General features: G+C 41.1%; 1 protein-coding gene across 2 annotated transcripts; it reads left to right on the top strand.

The window, feature by feature from the left end:
* Window positions 1-131: 131 nt before the first annotated feature.
* On the top strand, window positions 132-27,728 carry lgi1b (leucine-rich, glioma inactivated 1b). 2 transcript variants are annotated; one of them, XM_080205538.1, is made up of 9 exons: window positions 132-171; window positions 6,642-6,759; window positions 7,141-7,212; window positions 11,465-11,536; window positions 11,641-11,712; window positions 17,152-17,223; window positions 21,620-21,789; window positions 25,148-25,312; window positions 25,405-27,728. In XM_080205538.1, the coding sequence occupies exons 3-9, from the start codon at window positions 7,148-7,150 to the stop codon at window positions 26,223-26,225; spliced, it is 1,437 nt and encodes a 478-aa protein (XP_080061664.1). In that variant the 5' UTR covers window positions 132-171; window positions 6,642-6,759; window positions 7,141-7,147; the 3' UTR covers window positions 26,226-27,728. The 2 variants fall into 2 exon arrangements, with proteins under 2 accessions (XP_080061664.1, XP_080061663.1); XM_080205537.1 differs by lacking the exon at window positions 132-171 and having other exon boundaries at window positions 6,366-6,759.

The raw sequence follows: 27,728 nt of genomic DNA, 5'->3' as shown, positions 1-27,728 counted from the left end.
TTGTCGGGGGCGGGCCCCGCGGCGGGGAGGGACGGATCAGCGGAGGAGGGAGGCGGAGCCTGCAGGGGGGCGGGTCTCGCGTTGGGGGGGCGGATCCCGCGTGGCGGGGAGGGTCCCGCAAGGCGATCTTGTGAGGGGCGGTTGGGTGAGAACGCGCGTGGGGCGCGTCAGGTGAATGAGATGCAGGGGGCGGTTGGGATGAGAGCGCGTGGGTCAGATTTGAATGGGGAAATTGACTTTAGACTTGTCTGTATTGCACTGTCCAGATACTGGATATCCCGCCTTATCGGCCAGACTGCCACAGAATTGGGGAGGTGGGCAGCTTTAGGCCACATAACAATAATAACTAATATTCACTATAATGTCAACAAAGATTGACAAAGAAGTTGATAAGGAAGGGTAGGAGAAACTATGAAGCTGGGCTAGCGCTTAATATAAAAAAGGATAGCAAGAGTTTTTATAAATATATAAAAAGGAAGAGGCTGGCTAGGGTGAATGTTGGTCCTTTAGAGGATGAGAAAGGGGACCTAGTGGTAGGGGATGGGGATATGGCTAAGGTATTGAATAACTTTTTTGTTCCTGTCTTCACGGAGGAGGACGTGAATAATTTGCCGGGTGTTAGCGATGGAAAGGTGGTAGGACTGGAGGGTCTTAATGACATTACTGTTACTAGAGAGGCGGTGCTCGACAGACTGGAGGGGCTGATTGTGGACAAGTCCCCAGGACCGGATGGAATGCATCCGAGGGTTCTGAAAGAAATAGCGGAGGTGATAGTGGATGCCTTGGTGGTTATTTTCCAAACGTCGCTGGATTCTGGGGAAGTGCCGGATGATTGGAAAACGGCTAATGTTACGCCGTTGTTTAAGAAAGGTGCCAGGCAAAAGGCGGGGAATTATAGGCCGGTTAGTTTAACGTCTGTGGTAGGTAAAATGTTAGAATCTGTCATTAAGGAGGAAATTGCGAGGCATCTTGAAGGGAATTGCTTGATAGAGCAGACGCAGCACAGTTTCATTAAAGGGAAGTCGTGTCTGACAAATTTACTGGAGTTCTATGAGGATGTGTCTAGGGCGGTGGATAGAGGAGAGCCGGTGGATGTGGTCTTTCTAGATTTTCAGAAGGCGTTTGACAAAGTGCCTCACAAGAGGTTATTGCAGAAGGTCGAGGGACATGGAGTTGGGGGTAGAGTGTTAGCGTGGATAGAGGATTGGTTGTCAAATAGGAGGCAGAGAGTGGGGGTCAACGGGTGCTATTCGGATTGGCGGATGGTGACTAGTGGAGTGCCCCAGGGGTCGGTGCTGGGGCCTCAGCTTTTTACCATTTATATAGATGATCTGGAGGAGGGAACCGAGTGTAGAGTGTCGAAATTTGCTGATGACACCAAGATTGGGGGAACGGCAAATTGTGCGGAGGGTGTGGAGAGTCTGCAGAAGGATCTAGATAGGCTGGGCGAATGGGCCAGGAAATGGCAAATGGAATTTAATGTTGGCAAGTGTGAGGTGGTCCACTTTGGTAGGAAAAATGGTAGGAAGGACTATTACTTACGAGGCAAAAAATTGCAGCAGGCGACAGTGCAGAGGGACCTCGGGGTCCTTGTGCATGAGTCGCAAAAACCCAGCTTGCAGGTGCAGCAGGTGGTCAGGAAGGCGAATGGGATGCTGGCCTTCATAGCGAAGGGGATTGAATATAAAAGTAGGGAGGTCTTGCTGCAGCTGTATAGGGCATTGGTGAGGCCGCAGCTGGAGTACTGTGTGCATTTTTGGGCGCCGCACCTGCGCAAAGATATTTTGGCCTTGGAGGGAGTGCAGAGGAGGTTTACTAGGCTGATACCGGAGTTGAGGGGGTTGAGCTATGAGGAGAGGCTGAATAAACTAGGCTTGTACTCGTTAGAGTTTAGAAGAATGAGAGGAGATCTCATTGAGACATATAAGATGATGAATGGGATGGATAGGATCGAGGTGGAAAGACTCTTCCCGCTCAAAAAAGACAATAGGACTAGGGGGCACAGCCTCAAGATAAAAGGGGGGCGGTTTAGAACGGAGTTGAGGAGGAACTTCTTCACTCAAAGGGTGGTGAATCTCTGGAATTCTCTGCCCGTTGAAGTGGTGGAGGCTGCCTCGCTAAATATTTTTAAGACGCGGGTTGATGGGTTTTTGATAGGAGAGGGGATTAAGGGTTATGGGGAGAGGGCAGGAAAGTGGAACTGAGCAGCGACAGATCAGCCATGATCTTATTGAATGGCGGGGCAGGCTCGAAGGGCTGGATGGCCTACTCCTGCTCCTATTTCTTATGTTCTTATGTTCTTAAAAGTACTTGGCCGTTCTCTATCAGTCACCATCAACTGGTGCATTTGGTTGGCAAAACCGCCAGTCAGACTCCTTTGTCAACCAAACAGCATTCTCTTCTCATATGGTATGAATTGTTGTTTTCCCCGATACTAGTATTTTTGTGATGCCCTGATGGGCCTAAGACAGAAAGCTTCCACATTTATTAATGAATACTAGTTGTTATTTGTGTGGTCTAAAGCTGCCTGCCTCCCCAGCCAGAGGCAGCAGGAAGCGTAGAGAGAGTCAGTAGGTGGGAGGCTAGTTTGCATGATGGATTGGGCTACATTCACGACCTTTTGTAGTTTCTTGTGGTCTTGGGCAGAGCAGGCGTCATACCAAGCTGTGATACAACCAGAAAGAATGCTTTCTATGGTGCATCACTAAATGTTGGTGAGAGTCATAGTTGATATGCCAAATTTCCTTTATCTTCTGAGAAAGAAGAGGCATTGATGGGCTTTCTTAATTATAATGTATATTTTGGATGATCCTCATCCTTGTGAAAATGTCAGGCATTCACCCTTTCATTATCATAGTGGACATTCCATGTTATGGTAAAAGAATGTGCTGTTTTATTGTAGGAAGTCTCACAACAAGAAGTTAAAGTCCAATAGGTTTATTTGGTAGCACAAGCCACTAGCATTTGGAGCGCTGCTTCTTCATCAGGTTTTATTAGGATAGAATACGTATACCAGCTACCCAAATGAGGTTCGAGATAAGATTTGGGAATCAAAGCTCTGAGATAGCAATTGATTCCATGGAGCTTGGACTGAGTGCCAACAGCTGCAAGGTCCCTTTAAATCTTTGGGGTTTTTTCCTAATGGCAGGTGCAACCCAATGACCAGATCTTTGAGGTCTGATTCTGCTGCAAAAAAAGGCTGTGACAAAGTAGTTTTTTTAAAAAAGAAATCCCGCAGTTTAAATACTTCATTTTCAATCTGCCATGCTCAGTCCCACCCATACTCACGTGCACTCAGTAGCTGAATTGGTCATTCCCTAACCACCCTTCTTCCCCTCTCCCCTCAGTCAACAACTCTTTGACCTTCTTCAAATTTTCACTCTGGAGACATGTGAAGTCCATGATCACACAGAGAAACATTTCAGTATATAATTGTAACAACAACTTACATTTACATACTGCCTATATTATAGGCAAACACCCCAAGCTGCTTAAAAATTGGCAAATGTGTTTATTGCACATCCCTAACTGCCCCTGAGAAGGCGCTGATGAGCTGCCTTCTTGAAGTGCTGCAGTCCAGGGGGTGCGGGTACACCCAGAGTGCTGCTCAGAAGGAACTGCCAAGATTTTGTTATCAGAATATTGAATGAGTGGCACAAAATGGTGGAAAATCTCAGCAGATCAAACAGCATTTGTGGAGAGAGAATAGAGTTAACGTTTTGAGTTGGAGGACCCTTCGTCAGAGCTGGCATTTTGCTTTTATTGAATGAATGGCGATGCAGTCCTAAGTCTGAATGGTGTGTGGTTTGGAGGGAACCTTGTAGGTGGCGGTGTTTCCATTGTCTGCTGCCCTTGTCCTTCTAGGCGATAGAGGTCATGTGTTTAGAAGTTTGTTGAAGGAGCCCTGGTGAGCCCTTGCAGTGCATCTTGTATATAGTGCACACTGCTACCACTGTGTGTCGGTGATGGAGGGAATGAGTGTTTAAGTGCTGAGGACAGTAACAGAGAGACATGGCGAGTTAGATTGTGGCTGTTGGGCTATATATTGGACAATTCTGTTGTAGAATGACCACAAACTAAAGCAAAGCACAGGTACAAAAATGATAATTTTATAACTAGGATCAATTTGCGTTTTGATTGCTGTTCTACATGGTTTGGATTTATTGACGCTAAGCCTCCAGTCATTTCAGGACCATTCATGGCTATATGTGTCACCTATTTTCCTTTCATATGTTTAACAAGATATATTTCATATTCCAATGTTCTGTCAAAATAGCTTTATAGTTTCTGAGCTGCATCTCTGAAATCATTGTCCAATGTTTCAGTCCATGAGGACTTTTACTTTTTCAGTTTTCCTGCTTTACATGTTTTCCAGACATGGAAAATGACTTTTTGCTTATGCACTGAAGACTGTAATGTTACAAGTTAAAGAATTTTGCAACTTTCAAAAATAATCCTCAGTTAACCGCTCTATTGCAGCAGCAATTTCCAGATTGTTCCTTCGGACATCTTTTGCAAACTAGATTTTAAATAATTTAGGTATATTAATGCATAGTTTTACAAAGCAATCCACACTACTGGAGCGAGTGAGAATGAAGAATTTGGTGCTCAGCCAAGTCTCCGTTCACAGTGGCCGGACCGAAGAATCCCAGCTGCAGGTGAGACCAGAGAGTTCGTCCTTTAACAGCATGCATTGCGTATAATGGTTCACTTCATAGAATCACTACAGTACAGAAGGAGGCCATTTGGCCCATTGAGCCTGTACCGATCATAATCCCACCCAGGCCCTATTTCCATAGCCCCACATGTTGACCCTGTTAAGCCCCCTGATACTAGGGGCAATTTAGCATGGCCAATCAACCTAACCCACACATCTTTGGACTGTGGGAGGAAACCCACACAGACAGGGAGAATGTGCAAACTCAACACAGAGAGTGACCCAAGGCTGCAATTGAACCTGGATCCCTGGCGCTGTGAGGCAGCAGTGCTAACCACTGTGCCATCCTGTGTATATCATCTGTACATAGTGAGCCTATAGAAGATGCCAAATATATTCTTATTCCAAAAACTACTTTCAGATTTTGATGTTAATTCCACAACACTGCCAAAGGGATTAAATGTAATCATATCTGAAGACTTTTGTTAAAAATATAAGTTAACATCTGTGTGAGGGTGGTTTCCCTGTTTGGAGTGTAGTCCAGTCATGTGATTCTCATGAGACTGTTAGTAGTTGAAAATATCCTATTCACATCATCCAGGTCTGTGTTTCAACATTGAACGTGTTTCAGCTGGAGACAGAGCAGTATTTTGGCAATGTTTACTACCTCCTTGTTTATGAAACTGCTAGAGATTATTTTAGATCACTCAAAACTTGGCTCTATTCTCTCTCCACAGATGCTGTCAGGCCTGAAGTGCTAGGTAGATTTGCTGGTGAAGATAAACGTTCTAGTTATTGCTAATTCAGTGTACATTTTTCTAATGGAGGAGATGGTGGCAAAGTGGGACTGTCACTGGACTCATAATCCAGAGACCCAACGTAATGCTCCGGGAACCTGTGTTCGAATCCCACCACAGCAGATGGTGAAATTTGAATTCAGTAAATAGAATGAAAAGTCCTTAAATTAAATGTGGCCATGAAACCATTGATGTTAAAACCCATCTGGTTCACTAATATGCTTTAGGGAATGAAATCTGCCATCCTTACCTGGTCTGGTCTATCCTACATGTGATCTCCAGCAAGCTACTCAGTTCAAGGGCAATTAGGACTGGGCAATAAGTGCTAGTCTAGCCAGCGACACCCACATCCAGGGGAAGAATTCAAAAGAAAATTGGGACCAGAAACTTTCACTTGTATATGGTTAACCACAGCAGAATACTTCCTAACATAGATCACTCTGTCTATTGTCAATTGCTTGCTGACTGAGTTATAAACGGTGGTCGAAAATAATAAACAATCAAGATGGTAGGGAACTGTCAATACATTTTCTGGTCATGCTTCTCTTGTGAATTGTCTGTTCAATATACCACACTAAAATAAATGTAAAGCCAATAATAAACCCTGACAGTTTAGTAATAAGAAAAATGTGATATTATTGTATTTGAGGAAATCCAGAGGAATAAATTACAATCAGACTCTATATATATTTTTTCCATTGTATCTTCCAAGTTTTCAAGCCAGTTTTCCAAGTTTTCTGTTGCTATTACTGTGATCCATTCCAGAGTTTTGAACTGACACAATAGCTGGGGGTGGTTTTGGATACTTGCATTGGCTGAGATAAGGGTTTTTTTTCCGCTTGTGCACATTAGGGATTTTATATATAAAGAATTGTGAATGGAAAGTCCCCTGTGCTTTAAGGAGAGAAAATTTCTATTGCACAAGTTGTGCATCACAACGGAGAGGGAGCTAACAAGAGCTTAATGTGTGCTTAGTGTATTGTGTAACTGCTGCAGTTTGATCAAAACATTCAAAGGAAGAGTTGCTTTGCCAGAAAGCAAGAAATAGAAAGCATCAAGAATTGTTCATATTCAGGAATATTTGGCAGTCATTGTTCTGAATGGATTCATAATGGAAAGTGCGAGTAAATCCGCAGTAAGATTCACTTTCTTATTATGGATACTGAGTCTTCTTTTTTTAAAAATAGGTGCAAGAAGACCTAGAGCAGTGAAATGTCCTGGAAGTTGTATATGTACTGAAGAAACTGCCCAGTGTGACAACAGAAAATCGATTCCTCAAAGCTTTCCCCCAGAGGTAGTTCATTTGTAAGTATTATATCTCCAGAGCTGCCTTAGTTTTGTTGTAATCATGAGTGAAAAAACTTCCCTGTATTCATTATATATAGCTATGCATGTACCGATCATTTAGTTAGTGGCAAATTCCTGGTGTTGGTTTTGGTTTGTATGTGAAATAAATAACAAATGTACTGATTGATAGCTGCTTTCTTTGAAAAATAATATGTATTGTTAGAGTTAAGAGTTATTTTAAACTAATGAAAGAACAGACATTTTATTGTAATATTCAAACTCTGATTTATTTAATTTGTATGCAATTTTGTTTTTTTATTTATGATGGACTAGTATAGTGAGATTTACTAGTTGCTGAGTATCTCTGTTTTGATTTATGTGAATTCATTTTGTTTTTAGGTCATTCATGAAGTCTGGTTTCAGTGAAATTCCAGAAAGAAGTTTTGTGAATATACAGTCCCTTCAGCTTCTGTGAGATTGATACTTATCTTGCATTTCTTTTTTGCTGTTGTTCAGAAGTGGATCTGTATGCACTTTCAGAATAAGAATGCATTATCTGGTAACTGTTCAGCATTGATGGTTAATAGTGCCCCAAAGTGGGGGTAGATTCTCCTATCATCGCCTATCAATTTACTCAGGGGTCTGATAATGCTACTGAGCATTTTGCACTGCACAGATTCTGTGTGCCCTGCTAGACAATGTGAGGTTAGCTCGTTACATTCTTGTCACTCTGCAGCTCTTGGTATATTCTGGGAATGCCAGGGAGTGGTTATTAGGCAGCACAGTCCAATGAATGGTTACTTTCAGCTTGTTGTATGTGAGGCACTTTCCTTTGTGAAGGAGAATGGTGCTAGGCATGATTGTCTTGGAGAGGGTGATAGGGGAGGAAGAGTTGGAGGGAGTGATTGGGGGTAGGGGGCAGGCCAATAGGTAGGGTTTCAAGTTGAGACAGAAGCATAGGTGCAGCAATCAAGGATCAAGTTAAGGGATAGAGTCATAGAGGTTTACAACATGGAAATAGGCCTTTCAGCCCAACTTGCCCATGCCGCCCTTTCTTTTTTAAAACCCCTAAGCAATCCCATTGCCCGCATTTGGCCCATATCCCTCTATACCTATCATACCCATGTAACTGTCTAAATGCTTTTTAAAAGATAAAATTATACCCACCTCTACTACTACCTCTGGCAGCTTGTTCCAGACACTCATCACCTTCTGTGTGAAAAAATTGCCCCTCTGGACACTTTTGTATCACTCCCCTCTCACCTTAAACCAATGAACAAAGAACAAAAATCAGCCCGGGAAACTGTGCCCTCTAGCTTTAGACTCCCCTACCTTTGGGAAAACATATTGACTGTCTAGCTGACCTGTGCCCCTCATTATTTTATAGACCTCTATAAGATCACCCCTCAGCCTCCTATGCTCCAGAGAAAAACGTCCCAACCTGTCCAGCCTCTCCTTGTAAGTCAATTCATCAAGTCCCGGTAGCTTCCTGGTAGATCTTTTCTGCACTCTTTCAAGTTTGATAATATCCTTTCTATAATAGGGTGACCAGAACTCCACATAATATTCCGAGTATGGCCTTACCAATGTCTTGTAGAACTTCATCAAGATGTCCCAACTCCTGTATTCAATGTTCTGACCAATGAAACCAAGCATGCTGAATGCCTTCTTCACCACTCTATCCACCTGTGACACCCCTTTCAAGGAACTATGAACATGTACCCTTAGACCTCTTTGTTCTGTAACTGTCACCAGTGCCCTACCATTAACTGAGTAAGTCCTGCCCTGGTTCAATCTACCAAAATGCATCACCTCATATTTGTCTAAATTAAACTCCATCTGCCATTCGTCAGCCCACTGGCCCAATTGATCAAGATCCCGTTGCAATTGGAGAGAACTTTCTTCACTGTCCACTGTGCCACCAATCTTATTATCATCTGCAAACTTATTAACCATGCTTCCTATATTCTCATCCAAATCATTAATATAAATGACAAATAACAGTGTGCCTGATCCCTGAGGCAAAGTCACAGGCCTCCAGTTTGAAAAACAACTCTCTACAACCACCCTCTGGCTTCTGTCAAGAAGCCAATTTTGTATCTGTTGAGATACCTCATCCTGGATCCCATGAGATTTAACCTTATGCAACAACCTACCATGCCATACCTTATCTCTCTTCTTTGCCTCATTCTGAACATTCAACCTAACTTGCCAGTAGCTTTTTTTGTTTGTCCCACAGTTGTCACATCTCTCTTTATCCCTATGGAGTATATATCATCTTAGTACGCACTTTGAACAATTGGCCTTTACATGCAAGTATACCATGGGTTACTGAAATCAACACTATTCAGCCCTTGATGTATCATAGAATCATATGCAGCGCAGAAGAGGCCAATCAGTCTCTTCTGATTGAAGAGACTCAGCCAGAGCATTTTATCCAGGCCCTCTCCCTCACCCTATCCCTGTAAGCCCACTCATTTACCATCTGTCTAACCTACACATCTCGGGATACTAAGGAGTAATTTTCCATGGCCTGTCAGCCTAATCTGCACATCTTTGGACTGAGGGAGAAAACCTGTACAGTCACCCAAGGCTGGAATTGAACCTTGGTCGCTGGAGCAAAGAGGCAGCTGTGAAGCTAACCACTATGCCACCATACCGCCTGTATTGTATTTTGTCCCTCTGGATCTATATCGCAAAACACGTGAGCATTTAACAGATCATCTATTTTGCAAGTTTTAATCCTTTAACTCTAGTAGAAGGTCCAGACTTTCATCATTACCTAACTAATGAGCATCTGTGTCACAAAATACTTCACTTCTGATTTTATTTTTGGCAACAACATCAAAGTTTCCTTTTTGGTCAGAACATAACCTATGATCATGTGTCAGTTTTATTCTTCCACAATTCATATGCTTCAGACTCAGAACATCAGAGCTTAATCACACCCCGACAATTCACTCTTGTTGTCTGCTATTTTCCACAATGGCTTCAAGGATTTTAGTTTTTTGTCTGAATTTTTTTTTAGTTTCTAACCATTACCATTAGGCAATCATTCTCTGTTACAATGTTCATATTCCAGAAATCCAGTTGTAAATGATAGAACTTGAGCCAACCTGTTTGCACGTTAATATAAACCTTTGTTAACAGAGTTACATGTTACAAGCATACACCTCCTAACCCAGCCTCACCAGTTTAAATAGATGTCAATTTATTGGAGCACAAGTCAATCTTTAGTTAATGTCTACCACTGTCATATAATTAAATATAGTTAATTTACAATTAACGGAAGGTGCACAATTTTAGAAAGGTCAGGGTTTAATGAACACAGTCCACACCTTATGTCCTGGCTCCTGACTTTCCAGCTATATTAAGGCCACTGAGATCTCACGTCTCTAGTCAAGACCATTTCAAGCAATGAGTGCTAATGTGGTTGAGGTGCCAGGGTCTGCCATTGTATATCATTGTCTGCCATTGTATATCATTGTATGCCAACATATCTGTCATTGTCTCTGTGTGATTATATGGAATTATATATACATTGGTAGCATCAAATAGTTGTTTTCTGAAAATGTAGATTGCAGTAAAATAGAATAATCAGCACAGAAACAGGCCATTCAGTCCAAACTGTTCATATTGGTGTTTATTCTCCAATTGCACCTCCTCCCATCTTTTTTCTTCTAAGAACATGGTAAGCTTTTATTTTTTTAGCTTTCTTTTAATTCACCCTCCCTGATAGCTTCCTCTTAGAATTGGTATCTATTTTTCTTCCATCATTGCTCTGTAAAGTATCCTTGGAATGTTTTCTTACATTAGAGGTGCTACATAAATGCCAGCTGTTTGAAATACAGTACTTCACAAATTATTACATTTAGTCTACTTTGGCAGGAAAAGCAATGTTTTAATGTTAATGTTATCTAAATTTCAGTTTTTGTAATGAACCCATTCAAAGCCATTAAATTTAATTTATAATCAACACAGCTCATTCACTTCAGGTGCTGTTTAGTTAGTTGTCATGCAGTTTCTTAAAACTTGTGGATTTGATCATTAGGGAAATCACTTAAAATCCATTTTAATAGCTACCAAATTCAAGCAGTTTGGATATTCCAATCTGCTTTTAATATTTTGAGGAGAATGATGTTGTTTTTGCATAAAAATGATAAGTTAAGATTCTGCATACTAGTTATTATCAAAGCAGATATACTATAATGTAATTTTATACAAGGGCTTGATGATGCTGAATCTTCAGATGGAAAGCTAAAGGGCAACAACAGATGGTAACTTAGATCCCAGTCCTCTCAGTTCTTAATCTGAGCAGCATGAATAAGCAAAAGATACCTAGCAGGTGTGAGGGATGGCAAAACCTGGATGGTCCCTACTTGACATCGTTGATCTGGAAGTAGGTCATGCTCCCATTTGCTTGGGAGATGGGGGTGGTGTTAGGTTCATGGAATAAAGAATCAATGGGATTGGGGACAGGAGAAGAAACACAAAAGTAGGGGAAATTGAACCAATATGCTACCATCAGAAAAGTATACGAGTGTATTTTTTATGCTATCTAGGTCTTTGGTCAATAATCAATGAATTCATACATTTATTTGTCAACTTTAATTGATCTTGGTGTAGCTTTGAAATTGGAATATTATGATTGGTTCTGGATGATATTAAGCTTAAAGTTGTGCATGGTTGTACAAACTTCAATCAGTTGTTAATTTTTTGACAGTTTATTTACTTCAAACACATTTTATTCGATTGCCGATGATGCATTTAAGGGACTCGATCATCTGAAATATCTGTAAGTAAATGTTAGATCTTCTGATTGGAATGAAAATTGAACATCCTTCATTAGTGTAATTAATTGTATTAATCAATATGGCATTACACTTAATATTTCTTTAGCTTTATAGAGAACAATAAAATCCAGTCCATTTCAAGGCACGCTTTCCGAGGTCTCAAGTCACTTACTCATTTGTGAGTATGTTACTGTTATTTAAATAACTTTGGTTCTAGAACTTTAAAACGTACAAAATTGATGTAATTTGGTTAATGGTTCATTTTTATTTAATCATTTACATTAAATTATTTATATTGTATTCCGAGGATTTGTTAAATCGACTCTGTCTTTAATTGAATGATCTGGAGATGCATAAACATGTTCATTGATTCTTCAGTCTAAAGTATCAGTGTATAATTAACTACAGTCTTGCCCAAATTGGTCAGTTTACTGCCTCTCATGCTACTGAGTACAGGAACAGGAAATTAATTATTTAGTTAAGGAGCTCTGTATTCGGTTTCATTTTCTTTGGACAGGGTAGCATTATTTACTTGAACTAGTTCATTTGTAACAGATGTCTATTGGCATTTGGTGAATAGCAGACAAGGGCTATGAAATAATACCTGGCATACAGGAGTAGTCAATACAAGAACGGCATGAGGGCACAGTGGTTAGCACTGCTGCCTCACAGCGCCAGGCACCCAGGTTTGATTCGTGGCTTGCATCACTGTCTGTGTGGAGTTTGTACATTCTGTCCATGCCTGCATGGGTTTCTTTCGGGTGTTCCGGTTTCCTCCCACAGTCCAAAGATGTGCAGGTTAGGTGCATTGGCCATGCTAAATTGTCCCTTAGTGTCAGGGGGACTAGCAGGGTAAATGCATGGGGTTATAGAGATAGGGCCTGGGTGGGATTGTGGTTGGTGTAGACTTGATGGGCCGAATGGTCTCCTGCACTCTAGGAATTCTATGATTCTATGAAAAATAAAATTAACTATCAAATTGTCACCTTTCCAGCATAGGTGCATACCCGAAGGCCCTAAAATTAGGCACTCAGTTTGCTTTTACGCTAAGTAAGAAGCCTAATGCAAGTAATCCATTCAAGTGAGACAATCAAAGCAACGTATATGTCACTTGTAAGGACTGACTATATGGATGAAGGATGAAGTAGCAAAGAAGCAGCCCAGTATAACGGAAGAGAACAGGTTTTACAGGTGGTGTCACAAGTTGCTTATATCTATATGCTGTTTCCAGCAGGCAAGTAGTCTGAAATTTTGCACTAGAGAACTGATGCACCTACTGTACCCCCCACAACCAGTCAGTTAAATTGAAAATTACCCCTGTATGATATGGATAGTTGTATGGTACAATGATTCCTTTGCTGGTCTCTAAAAGGAATAGGTATATAGCACAGGGCCAGTCACGATGTTTCTTCATAAATTGGCAAAGTATAACTGCCAACCATATGAGAATTATATTTCTGAGAGTTCTAACATCGAATGTTTACTGTATCATTACCTCTATCTCTTGATAACTTGGCTAGTTCAAACGGGCATTTGCCTTAGAATAGAATTTTTTTTCCCAGGTGGGTTAGCAAAATTGACTTTATTCAAATAAAAGCAAAATACTGCAGAAGCTGGAAATCTGAAATAAAAAGAGGACATGCTGCACAAACTCATCAGGTTTGGCAGCATCTGTGGAGAGAAACAGAGTTAATGTTTCAAGTCTAAATGACCCTCTACAGAACTGATGAAAGATAGAAATGTACAGAATTATGTTGTTGGAAAGGGGTGAAAGAAATGAGGCAGAATAAAATACCAGGGACAGGTCAGTAAAAGGAGATATTGACAGATTTGTCATGGACATAAGACAAAAGGGAATATTAATGGAGCTATTAAGCTATTATTAAGAGATGAAGCATGCTTATGGTGGCAACAGGTGAGATAGCAGAATGTGTTAATTGGAGCAACTGAACATCAAGGGACAAGTGGGCAAGTGGGGGAGGGGTGTTGCGGGGGAGGGGTGGTATGGGTGTTGTGTTGGGGCAGGCTACAGAACTGAAAAATAACTAACAACAAACTACCAAAAGGGAAGGGGGGTTAAGATGGAGGGGGAAGTTTACCGTCTAAGCTTGTTGAACTAAAGTTATTGAGGGCCATGTGGGAGTGGGGTGGTTGTTGAACATTGAGTTCAACAACTTTATTCAGTAAACTTCCCCCCTTCATCCAGATGTGAACTATCCGTGCCAAACCTACAGAGTTTATTCAGTAATTTCTGTTTTTATTTCACTTAATTCTACTTCAATGTTTATAGACAAAAAGTCCCCAACATGTGTAACATGTCATTCCATTCTCTGCATGTACCAATAATGACCACACCTAAGTTAATTTTTAAATGTGAGCCTTAATTACTTTGAACAAAAACCAAATGTTTGAGACTTTGATGAATAGCAAAAGGGATCAAGTTGAAAAGAAATGGTCTAAAAGGCAAATAGGATAGATGTTGAAGGAGCAGATCAGTTCACTAGGTTTATTTGATGAGGTTGGCCTATAGGCTGATGGGCCTATAAAACCCAGCATGTTTTTCTCATAGCTGCTGGATTCGTGAAGGGTGGTGAGGACATCCGATAATCTTCACATGGCATCTGTGAGCATTGAATTTGCATCTGACTGATGGCAGCACACATACCATCTGTGATATGGCTCCTATTATGCAGATGCTCGCAGTCCAACATTGCAGGAGGATGATGACAACTTGCAGCTTGCAACTTGGGGTCCAGGTCCATAGGACTCTTAAATTGGCCTCGCAGGTGGAGGATGTGGTCAAGAAGGCATATGGTGTACTTGCCTTCATTAATCGAGGGATTGCATTTAGGAGTCAGGAGGTAATGCTGCAGCTTTATAAGACCCTTGTCAGACCCCGCTTGGAGTACTGTGCGCAGTTCTGATTGCCTCCCTACAGGAAGGATGTGGAAGCTATTGACAGGGTGCAGAGGAGATTTACAAGGATGTTGCCTGGATTGAGAAGCATGCCTTATGAAGATAGGTTGAGGGAGCTAGGTCACTTCTCCCTGGAGAGACGAAGGTTGAGAGGCAACCTGATAGAGGTTTATAAAATGTTGAGAGGAATAGATAGGGTGGATTCTCAGAGGCTATTTCCCAGGTCTGAAATGGTTGCTATGAGAGGACACAGGTTTAAGGTGCTGGGAAGCAAGTACAGGGGAGATGTTTTTCACTCAGGGTGGTGAGTGAGTGGAATCAGCTGTCGTCAGTGGTGGTAGAGGCAAACTCGCTGGAGTCTTTTAAAAGACTTCTGGATGAGTATATGGGATCTAATGGGATTGGGAGTTACAGATAGTTCTATGGCTTGGTAGGTATAGATGTGATTGGCGCAACTTGTGGGCCGAAGGGCTTCTTTGTGCTGTAGTGTTCTATGTTCTATATTACGCAGGGGAGACAGTTCATAGATCCTCACAGAGCTTCTGTGAGCGTCTGACTCTTGTCTGGCTGATGGTAGCTCACTTGCTTTCGATGATCAAGATTACATCATAGCAGTGCATCCTTTGTGAGCTGAACCCTTGAGGACCACATTGTCAGTGGAGCTAGATACTAATGGGATCAGGGACCAGCTGCCCCTCAACAGAGAGCTCACAAGGGGCATGACTGAACTCTGTGATACCAGCCCAATAAATTCTGGCAGACTTCATAATTCCCCTCGATATACAGGCATACCTGAAATGTTCAGTCACTGAGAAGGAATGCTGGGAATGTTGAAGAAAGCACAGGAGAACCCCGCCTTTATCTTGTACAGGAATCAGGTTTTCACTTCATACTGACAGGAACGCTACTCATCATACCAAGGAGCTGTAGAAAGGGTGAAATTAGTTGGACTTAATTACAGAAGTGAGTGTTATGTACAAGTGATTAACACCCATGATTAACTCACCTTATCACCTCAGTCAGAAAGTGCACAGACTCCTCCATCGAGCCTTGAAATTTGAGGAGTGCACCAGACATCCCTTCCTGATTTTTCCTAACTAGCTTTTGAAGCTCCAGCAACTTCGGCATGACCAAGTGTAGAGGCTCATCATCTAACTTGGACTCTGTAAATTCCTGCCCCTCCAGAGGATTCCTGCAATCCTTTGAGTTTTGGTACTTTTACACAGTCCTGCCTTTGCCTTGCTGTGGATCAAGCAGTGTGATGTGCTCATCAGATTGTGACCCTCAGGCTACTCTAGGACTAGGTCCTGTCCAGGTGTGACCTCTGTGCTGGTGGAGGGTGTGGTCAGTGCTGTGACAGTTCTTCTACTTTGGGGTCTGCGAACTCATGGTCTGTACTGCTTTTGCAGCTGGAGTCGAGGACCTGACCCATGGACCCCCTTCGGCTGCTTCCTGGATGAACTTGCAAATGAAAGGAAAGGTCTCCTGTTCGAGAAACAGGAGACATAATTCACAGCGTTGTTATCTGATGGATTTGCAGAGCTGGCTCCTCACTTGGTTGAGCACCACCAACGTTATCTGCATGGGAACAATTCACGTTCTCACCAATGGCCCCCTTCCCAAAATCAGCAAGGACCTTCAGTTCTGGCATTCCTCCACCCATCTGGGATCTCCCTCTTATGTACCAGCCAGCTTGTCCTGCTGAGTGGGACTACGGAGGTGATGAAGACACAACCCACAGGGGAGAGGAGCACACGTACGGGAAAATGATGATGGTATCCATTGAGTTGGCATTGAATGAGATCCCTGAAGATGCGTGATGAGTGTGTGAGTTGTGAGTGATGAGAAGAGTGACTTACCCTAGCAGCATGAAAGAGATCATTCATCCTCTTGCAGCACTGGATTGCTGTTCTCCCCTACAGGGTGTTGGCACAGACACTGCCACCATCTCCTCCCATGTTGGATTGATGACTTTGCTTTCCTTGAGCATGGGCATAGGAGATGATGGCAGGCCTCCACTGCCTCCAATCGGGGCTCAATGGAAACATCGGTAAATTGAGGTGCAGCATGTTTCCTGGGTTTGTTAGCCATGACTTCTCCTATTGGAGAGAAGAGCAGTACTTCTTCAGGGTAGGCATTCCTGGAGGAGAAGTGGCAGTGAGTTAAACATTGTCTGAAACCCAAAGAGAAAATGTCACGCTTGAAACATGACAGTGGGACTCCTATTTGGTTTTATTGACCATATGATTATTTCACAATTCACCCAGAAGGCCACCATTAAAGACCTGGACTAAAACTGGAAACATAAGTAGGTGGAAGTAAGTCTAAAGATTTAGCACACGTAACGAAGTTTAACTTTGTCAAGGTAACAGTAAACATTTAAAATTTCAGGTTCCAGCTAACTTGAAGGCCAGACTCCTGATTTACCAGAGACTGAGTTTATGAACAAGTCGTGTTAAGAAATATTAGGTGCTGGGTCTTATACAATTTCAATTAAAAGAAAAAAACGTGCACAATATAAACAAGAGATTAACTGGTTTTTCAATGTTTTCAAGCATTAGAATGAGAAACATGATGGTTCGAGGTAACCCTGCTGCCTTTAATCATTTTGATAAGTGCTGAAGGAACATCTGCTGAGTTAACAGTTTAAGAATAATGTTTTACTAATATATTGTCTTTCACTTTTGTTTGCTTTGAACAGAAGTTTGGCGAATAATAAACTTCAAACCCTTCCCAAAGACTTATTCAAAGGCCTGGGAGCATTAACTAATATGTAAGACAGTTATATTTTCATTTCATAATACCTTATGTTTTATTTTACAATGCTGCAAGATAAAGATGTATATTCTTTGTATAAGAAGCCTCCAGTGTATAGACATTTTAAGTGTTGCTGAAATGGGTTTGCTTCAGGATACGTTAATGTGTTAAAATAGACTCTCAATTATTAATGCAACATTACTAAGGGCAGCCTTATTCTGGAGAGAGAAATTATGTGCATTAAGTGCTTGCAGTATATTTATCAATAGGTATCTGCTCTGTGTCAGCTGCGCTAAATACATCAGAGTCAGATAACCCATAGGGACATTCAAGGCCAGGGCCATTTCATGTCCAAAGCAAAATACTGCAGATGCTGAAAAACTGAAATAAAGGTCTTTTCATCTTGGGCATTCAACAAAAAGGTATCCATATGCTGTTACCCACAGAAACAGGCCGGGTCACATAACTGAGATCTGCTTGTAGGGATAATCATTTACTAAAGGAAACTTCCTGGAGCATAGAAAAATGATGGGCTATTTATCCTGCATAGCCTGTTCTGTTATTCAATTAGACCATGACTCATAATTAAGCTGATCTTTACATTGACCAGTCTTATGCATTTGTTCACATGGACTACACTATAATGCAGCAAGAAGTGTTATAAAATACCCTGTCAGCCTGTGCTGTTACCTTTTCTGCCGTGATTTCAATAGTTCTAGCTGATTGTTACAATCGTATTTGTTTTTAATCAAAGAAAATCTATATTTGCAAAAAACTAATCATCTGCTCACTTATATTGATTGCTAAGGTAATTGATTGGCAATTCTGAATCCTTGGCTGAGTTTCAAGTACTGTGGGTTTCAGCACAGTAGGTGTTTGAATCATCTGAGAATGAATGATATTTTCAAGAAGTTGTTCAAGCCAGTTGTCCCTTTGGTGTGGCTTGTGTTTTGTTGACACAAGCTAATAAGGTTACAAGTATGACAAGGTTATTTTTCCATATGGCAAAATGCATTTTTCTCAGTATCAACAATACAGAGGCTTTTATTAGATGGTGAGAGGTTGATTGATGTGAAATAATTTCCATTGATGTTGCATGGAATCTAATGACTGCATATTGGGTGAGTGGCTGTGCAGGATATATAGGGGTGACAAGGAGTGGCATGGTATTGTTCTGCACTCCTGCACCATGATGATCACCTGAACCACCATCTGCTTTATCTGGAGGTCGAAAATGGACCACGTTCACAGGGACACAAGACACAAAGCTCTAGATTAAGGGAGAAAAGTTATACCCAACTTGACCTGCATCCTGATGGTCACCTTGGCTGCACCAAGCTGTATGCAGATCCTTGGTATGCAAATGTCATAAAGTTCTACCTTTCCACAGTTGTGTAAAGGGTCAGGCCACATTGCCATGGAACCTTCCATGCAATTGGACTGTACCATAGCACCTGTCCCTCATGGAAAAATTTATGCAGAGAAACACCTTTGACCATAAGTCATCAGGCAGTGGACTGTGCATAACGTCCTGGAGACCTTGCTGGAAAGGAAGATGGTAGAAGTTGTTGGATGGTTCCTTGAACATATGGTCAAAATAATTTGTCAGAATGACTCATTGCCAGAACTTTCAAACAAACATCAAGACCTAGCTTTGTTTTAGGTCTCTGTCACTTTCCTATGTGAGGAAGTGAGGGATTTGCTTACTGTTATGGCAGAACCATATTGAAATAGAATAATTTGCAGCTTAGAATGACATTATCAGTGGGTGGGCTGAGATGGCAGATTGAGAACCTACTTGATTCGATAGTCACTTTTGCCATAACTCTTTAACTCAGCCATGGCATTAGTATCCTGCATCCAGGTTTCCTGAGCAGTCACAGAGTGCAGGTATGATGATGTCCCAAATCCGTCCAAGGAAGGATTTTTTTACTTAACATCTACCCACTGTTAAGTTTACTAGCTTGTAATTACTGAGGTTCTCCTTACAATCTTTTTCAAACGAGAGTGCAACATTGCAAATCTCCAATCTTCTGGCATTTCCACTGTAATTTCCACTCTTACCTTCTTCAGTGTCCTTGCATGCATCTCATTCGCTCTTGTGCCTTGTTGACTTTAACTAGTAACAGTCTATTCAACATTTCCTTCTTATCAATTATCATGGATAGATGCTGCCCATGGCCTGGGTAGTATTTACCTCCATGGTAAAAGTGGAAGTATTCATTTAATACCTCAGCCACCATGCCCCTACATCCATGTCTTTGACCCTTCCCTGGAGGCCCTGCTGTGCGATCTGGAGGATTAAAGTGAAGTGCCGTTTCCTGTGCCAGCCTCTTAAATCCAGTAAATATGGATGGAAGTGGTTCAGGAAGTGAGAAACAGGACTGTGGATCCTTGAACCTGGATACAATGCCCCAAGATGTTCAACGATGTAATAAAAGCAAGAAAGGTGAATGGCATTGCTTACTTTTCCCAAATATGGCAGGGAGGGTGGAGTACCAACAAGAGACCCAGAAGGAAAAACCTTGATTCTGTAAGGACAGACAGAACATTCAAAACCAGTGACCCAGTCCATGTGAGGAACTTTGGGGACAGCCTGAGTTGCATCCTGGGATTATAATGGAAAAATGGGATCTGTATCTCAAATTCAGAGTTCAAATGCAGGGCAAAATTGTCAAGAAATATCTGGACCACCTCAGAAATAAGGAGCTGGTGCTAGTACAGGCCTCATGTAACAGCCATGGGGATGTTCACTGCCAACGTTGAGTCTCATATTGAAGTCGCTTCCCTGCCTGCTCCTCCTGATGATGAGGACACAGATCCTGAAATAGAAGTGGAAAACACTGGCGCCCCTATTGAAGACAGACCTCAAGAACAGCCGGAGTCGGTGGCTTTATGGTGCCCCCTTTGGAAGCAAAGATCTTCAATCTGCTTCATACCTCATTTGGTCCTGCCCCTCATCGATATCAGGCCAATCATCAAACAATGGAGAAGATTGCCCCCCATCTTCCTCCATGATGGAAATATGAGGTAAAAAACAGGCTTGAAGTGGTAGGGATATTATGATGGCCGTGTGGCTTCATCAATAGATCTCCCTGTGGGCCTCATTGAATATGAGTTCCCATATTAGGCGAGTGGAGGCTCCTCCAATGGGGAAGGAGCACTGGGGGTGGGGGGCAGGGCGGGGCGGGGGGGATTTAAAACCAGCCAGCTCCACTCAGGCGGCAGTGAAAAGACTTAGGACTGGGCAGAGTTGCAGATAGTGATGAAGGTTGTCAGAGAATACAGCAGGATATAGGTAGATTGAAAAATTGGGCAGAGAAATGGCAGATGGAATTTAATCTGGACAAATGCATGGTGATGCCATTTTGGTAGATCCAATTCAGATGGGATCTATAAAATAAATGGCAGAATAATGAGGAGCATAGACACACAGAGAGATCTGGGAGTACAAGTCCACAGATCCTTAAAAATGGCAGCACAAGTGGAAAAGGTGATGAAGAAAGCATATGGCATGCTTGCCTTCATTAGATGGGGCATCGAGTATAAAAGTTGGCAAATTATGTTGTATAAAACATTGGTTAGACCACATTTGGAATACTGTGTCCAATTCTGGTTACCACACTACCAGAAGGACGTAGAGGCTTTGGAGAGAGTGCAGATTGAATAAACTGGGATTGTTCTCCGTGGAAAGACAGAAGCTGAGGGGATGACCTGATAGAAGGGTGAACAGTTGGAAGCTTTTTCCCAGGATAGAAATGACAATCATAAGGGAGCACAAGTTCAAGATAAGGGGAGAAAGGTTCATGGAGATGTGCAGGGCAAGTTTTTTAATCAGAGGATGGTGGGGGCCTGAAATACACTGCCAAGTGAGGTGGTTGAGGCAGTTACGTTAGCCACATTTCAGACTTATCTTGATAGGCATATGAACAAATGGGGAATTGAGGGATATAAGCAGTTGGTTAGATAGGTAAACGTGATCAGCATATGATTAAAGGGCCTGTTCCTGTGCTGTACTGTTATTTGTTTTTTGATTAGAAGAGAGTTGATGTGCAATTTCTTTTTACCTGGAGGGTAGTGAACGTCTGGAACTGAGTGCCGGGAATGAGGAAGAAACTCTCACTGCATTTAAAAACACTTAGATATGCACTTGAAGTGCTGTAACTTACATGGACCAGAAATTGGGAAGTAGGATTAGGCCTCCCTCTTCTTTGGCTGACAGGAACATAATGGACTGAGTGGCTTCCACCAAATCATGGCTGACATGTATATATGAAACAACATATTAGGATGCTTTAATTAATAAAATAAATGCGTTGTGATTTTCAACTAAATAACTTCATATGTCACTATTGGGAGATATTTAACTGAAATTTTTATAAGTCACCAATTAAAACTGCTTTTCTTCACAGAGATCTAAGAGGCAACTCTTTCCACTGTGATTGCAAACTGAAATGGTTGGTAGGATGGTTGAATAGCACCAATGCAACAGTCGACCAGACCTATTGTGCAAGTCCAGGGAAGTACAATGAAACAAAAATAATCCAACTTCCTCTGAAAGAATTTGACTGCTTGACTGCAGGTGATTCAATAAGATGCAAAGATATCTGTGCATTATGACCAATGCTAGTTTTGGAATTTCCAAATTTGATTTTCCCATCGGTCTAAAAATTTACAATTTTCAGACGAAGTTGGAGTAACAAAAATTGATTGAGTTTTTAAATTATGCGTCCTCTCTGCTATTTATCCCTAGATGCCTGATAGTTGCCTTCCGATATTAGTCTTCTTTCTGGTGGGAGGCAGACCAATCTAGTCTGTAGACACTGCTATTGGCAAATTATTAATGCTGACATGTTGACTCTGTTGTCAGTTCTCAGCATTTCTTTCTCCCCCCTGGAAAGCTAGATGAGATAGTTTGCTACAGTATTGATATTTTACAATAATTTGTTTTTTACTTTACCATTTTGATCATTTTAATTAATTTTGGCTGGGATTTTCCAGTCCCAGCCACAACTGGAATCGTCATGGGCGGGACTGAAAACTTGATAGATCAACCAAAATGTTTTTAAGGCAGAGATAGATTTTTGAATAGTTAAGAGTTGTGGTGAGAGGGTGGATAAGTGGAGCTGAATCCGCGAAAAGATCAGCTACGTTCTTGTTGAATGGCTGAGCAGGCTCGAGAGGCACTCCTGCTCTTAGTTCTTATATTCTTAAAGGTCCAGCTGACATCTGTTGGCTTGAGGTAAAATATCACCAGGAAATTTTAATAGCCTCACCCCTTTTGAGTGGGTGGGAAGAGGGTATCTGTCTGTCTAGCCCTACATTTAGAGTGATCTGCTTCAAGAAACTCTCCAGCATGCGTATTTTCTGTTCTCATTCAAACAAGCATTACCTTACAAACATGTCTATTCTATTCGGCCCTAGGGATAATACGCTTGAGCCACTTTCCAGGAAAGGGAAACAAAAGTACTTTATTCTTACATTCCTCGTGGCTTTTATCTTCACAGCACCTTCTTTTAGGTGGGCTGTACCTAAGGCTAAAGAGCTCTACCTACCCTTTATGATGATGTTGTGGATAGGGGAACCACACGCATCAGTCGTCAGTAACTCATTATTCAGAATTGGCTCTCGATTTGCCGGACTTCTCTGAACCGCATCCTCCAGAGTCTAAAACTCTTTGAGCAAACTTTTTGTTTTACTTTAAAATTTTTATTAATAATTGTTTTGCTTTTATTTGCTTATGAAATAAAATTGTGATGTCACTTTTCTCTCACCATATGACTACAGTTTGGGTTATCCATCAAGAATGCCAACTTCTATTTATGTCATTTGTTGATGCAGTAAATGTTGCACGATGCATTACCCAATATTATACTGCGCCACCTCGGAAGATATTAGGGCAAAGGTCAAAAGTTTAATCAAAGAAGTAGTTTTTAAGGAGCATCATAAAGGTGGAAAGAGAGCGAGAGAGGTGGAGCTGTTTATGAGGGAATTTCAAAGTTAGGCATCTTGGTAGCTGCAGCCATGGCCACCAATGGTAGAACAAATAAGATCAGGAATGCTCAAGAGGCCTAAGCTGGAGGCATACAGATATAGAGTCATTGATGCGTACAGCATGGAAACAGACCCCTAGACCCAACTTGAGCATGCCACCCAGTTTTTACCACTTTATCAGTCCCAGTTACCTGCATTCAACATAAGAACATACGAACTAGGAGCAGGAGTAGGCCATCTGACCCCTCAAGCCTGCTCCGCCATTCAATGAGGTCATGGCTGATCTTTTTGTGGACTCACCTCCACTTATCCGACCACTCACCATAACCTTTAATTCCTTTACTGTTCAAAAATTTATCTATCTTTGTCCTAAAACATTCAATGAGATAGCCTCAATTGCTTCACTGGGCAGGAAATTCTACAGATTCACAACCCTTTGTGTGAAGAAGTGCCTCCTCAACTTAGTCCTAAATCTGCTGCTCCTTATTTTGAGGCTGTGCCCCATAGTTCTAGTTTCACCTGCTAGTGGAAACAATTTCTCTGCTTCCATCTTATCTATTCCCTTCATAATTTTATATGTTTCTGTAAGATCTCCCCTCCTTCTGAATTCCAATGAGTATAGCCTATTTGGCTCATATCCCTCTGTGCCCATCTTACCCATGTAACTGTCTAAACGCTTTTTAAAAGACAAAATTGTAGCCACTTCTACTCTCCTGAAGGTTGTAGGGTTGGAGGAGATTGCAGACTTAGGAAGTGGTCAGTCACTGTGGAATTTGAAACCAAAAATGAGAATTTTAAAGTTAAGCATTGCTAAATCAGGTGGCAGTTTAAGAGTTCATAGAATTCCTGCAGTACAGAAGGAGGCCATTTGGGCCATCAAGCCTGCATTGACTCTGCGACAGAGCATTTTACTCAGTCCTTATCTCTGTAACCTCATGTATTTACCCACTAATCGCCCTAATTTACACATCTTGGGACTCTAGTTTAGTGTGACCAATCAATCTAACCTGCACATCTTTGGACTGTGGGAGGAAACCGGAGCATCTAGAGGTAACCCATGCAGACACGGGAGAATGTACAAATTCAATGCAGACAGTCACCTAAGCCCAAATTGAACCCAGGTCCCTCACACTGCGAGGCAACAGTGAACATAAGAAATAGGAGCAGGAGTAGGCCATCCAGCCCTTCGAGCCTGCCCCGCCATTCAATAAGATCATGGCTGATCTGTCGCTGCTCAGTTCCACTTTCCCGCCCTCTCCCCATAACCCTTAATCCCCTCTCCTATCAAAAACCCATCAACCCGCTAACCACTGTGCCATTATTGATGAATGAGATTTGGTGCGGATTGGAACCGGGGGACAGCAAAGTTTTGGATGACAGTTTACAGCTGATAGAACACGGGAGGCTAGCCAGGAGTGCATTGGGAATAGCCATTGCTCAAGGTGACAAAGGCATGGGCAAGTGCTTCTTGAACCGAAGCAGAGGCAGAGCTAGAAAGTGGACCTATGATGTCTCAGTTATGGCACAGATATGTGTTTGGAAATTTATCCTGGGTTAGGTATGGCACCAAGGTTGCAAACAGTCTGGTTTCGTCTCAGATGACTGTTATGAACAAGTGAAGAATCAGTGACCGGGGAATGGAGTTTGTAGCAGTAACAATTTAGGTTGTGTATGGTGCCCATTGGTGCTACCCTGTGAGTGGCCTATCCCCCAGTGCCTGGTGCTTTCCCAGTGACTAATGGCCTTCCCTCGGGCCATCTGGTCACAGCATTAAAACTAATTTCATTAAAGAGTAAATTTCAGTCATCCGGAATATTTTAAGCTGGTGAAATAATTAAGGAGGAATATCATAGAAAAGCTCTATTTTTCTGCCCTATCTTCAGTAATGTGCGAATAATTAAATTCTGACAAATGGATACACTTAATAAATAATTTCCTTTTCATAGATTTTGTTGTTTACCAGACCTTGAAATTTCAGTCTTTGTCCATTGAGAGCTTCACGTACTTGAATGATATTTATGTTGCAATTGCACAACCTGTGCTTGGGAACTGCGCCATCCTTGAATGGGATCATGTAGAAATGGTCTTCAGAAGTTTCGACAACATTACTGGTATGAATGCCTCTCATTTAAAATGGAAAAAGATCATTATTGTCCCTTTGTGCATTGTTTCTGATTTTATTTGTTTTTGGTTCTTTACACAGGCTCTTCTACAGTATTCTGTAAACCATTGATCATTGAGGATCAGCTGTTTGTAATTGTTGCTCGGCTCTTTGGTGGTTCTCATGTGTACAAAAGGGATATTTCTGCCAACAAGTTTATTAAAATCCAGGATATAGATGCTCTAAAAATCAGAAAACCAAATGACATTGAATCATTTCAAATAGACGGAGATTGGTTCTTCATCATTGCTGATAGCTCCAAGGGCGGGACTACCACTGTATACAAATGGAGTGGAAATGGATTTTACTCTCACCAGTCATTGCATCACTGGTACAAAGATATGGATGTGGAATACCTTGAAATAGCTAACAAACCACATTTAATCTTACTAAGTCTTTTTCAACGTCCCATCATCTATCAGTGGAACAAGGCAAAGAAAGAGTTTGTTTGGCGTATTGATATCCCTGAGACAGACAATGTGTATGCAGTTAAACATTTTAAAATCAATGACAGTTTATATATTTGCTTAACGAGATTCCTTGGTGATTCCACAATAATGAAATGGAATGTCTCCATGTTTGTGGAAGTGCAGTCATTCCCATCGCGAGGATCCATGATATTGCAGCCTCTCAAACTAAATAAATGGCAGTATGCCATTCTGGGAAATGACTATTCATTTACTGAGATTTTTCAATGGGACACAGCCAAAGGAAAATTTGTAAAATTTAACGAAGTCATCATCCAGGCTCCAAGGGCATTCACTTCTGTATTGGCAGATAACCGTGAGTTTTTGTTTGCCTCAAGTTTTAAAGGAAATACACAAATATATGAACATCTTATAATTGACACAAGTGGGACATAAGTGTACTGATTTAGATATGTTCACACACCAGAAGAAGACTTCCTGAAGCAACAGTAAATACACTTGTGTAACTGGATATGATAATGAAGTTCATATACGATTTTGCAATACTATATTTTAAATGATTGTAATTAACATTGCAAGAAGAACAATATTATATGTTACTTTTTCCTAAGCTTACAGCAAAGTAATATGTACAAGCTGATTCTCAGTGAACGAACCTACAATTACTCAGTTTTCATCTTTATGCATATAGGTGAATGGGACTTGTCAAGACAGCTATGAAAACTTCTGATATCATTATGCTAATGTATGGTCAGTTATGCTGAGTCACCTAAGGATGTCTTAATTCATGTAACTACATCTTATTCTCAAACGTGTATAGCAAGTCACCAGAGGTCTGGAAAATAATAACCATTGAAGCCTCATCATGTGGATAGTTAAGTGCGCAAATCAGATATGAAATTGATTTCTTTTACTGTAGGTAGCATTGTAACAATGACCAATTGCATAGGTCACGATAGGTATTGAAATCGTAAAGATGCTTTTCTGAATTAACTTACAACACCACATGTACCAGAGTAATTTTTCAATACTTCAACTTCCCCTATCCTTGTTTCTAGTCATTACCAGAATTAAGCCGAGAAATTACTGTTGATATTATCATTGGATATATGGTAAATGCATCCATTTGACATCTCTTTTTTTACTATTTTAAGAGAGACTTTAACCCACTTTAAAATTAATTTTGTATTAAAATGGTTGTGAAGTGCTATATGATTAAGTGTTAGTCTGCTGATACCACAGATAGGCTTTTAGCATGAACATTGTTAAAGGAATCTGTATCTAAATGTATTGAATTAAATTTCTGCTGTTATTCTGGAATTTCTGCTGAAGTAGTGGTGGACAAATGGAAAAAGGTGAGCTGGGATTTTAAGAATTTTTAAGATTGCTGTACATTTTATAATGGAAAATCTCAGCCTCATTACAAATCCATCGCTTTTGCTTCTTTTAAAGATGTAAGCAGATCTCCAGCTCCTACTTTGAATGTTGTATTGATCCCCTCTGAACAGAGGGGATTCTCAATATCTGCCGTATTTACAGCTGTTTCCCTGTGAGCTTCATATATTACTGTCAAATATCCTCATCATTTAACTGGAATATTCTGCACTTGTTCTGAAGAAATGTTGATAAATCCTGACAGATTAAAACACCTCTTGAGGATATTAATGCTTATGTTGACTTTGAGTTGGAGTTTACATCATTTTGAAAAATGCATATGTGACCCCTCAGAATTCAAATTTACAGAGAATTATTTAAGAAATAACAGTAATCTCTAAGAACTAAGTTACTCATATCTGCACGACAAATGGCAAATAAAATTTGAAAATATTTAGTAACTTAACAATTAGAGTATTAAAATGTTAGCCCATTTTGATTGTATTTGTAACTGTGATGTACAAATCAAAATGACCATGATAAATTAATTTACAGACATATTTT

The sequence above is a fragment of the Carcharhinus amblyrhynchos genome, chromosome 17, assembly GCF_965287045.1.
Source record: "Carcharhinus amblyrhynchos chromosome 17, sCarAmb.v2.hapA, whole genome shotgun sequence".
In the NCBI taxonomy this organism is placed as follows: Eukaryota; Metazoa; Chordata; class Chondrichthyes; order Carcharhiniformes; family Carcharhinidae; genus Carcharhinus; species Carcharhinus amblyrhynchos.
This window is presented reverse-complemented; position numbering and strand designations above follow the sequence as displayed.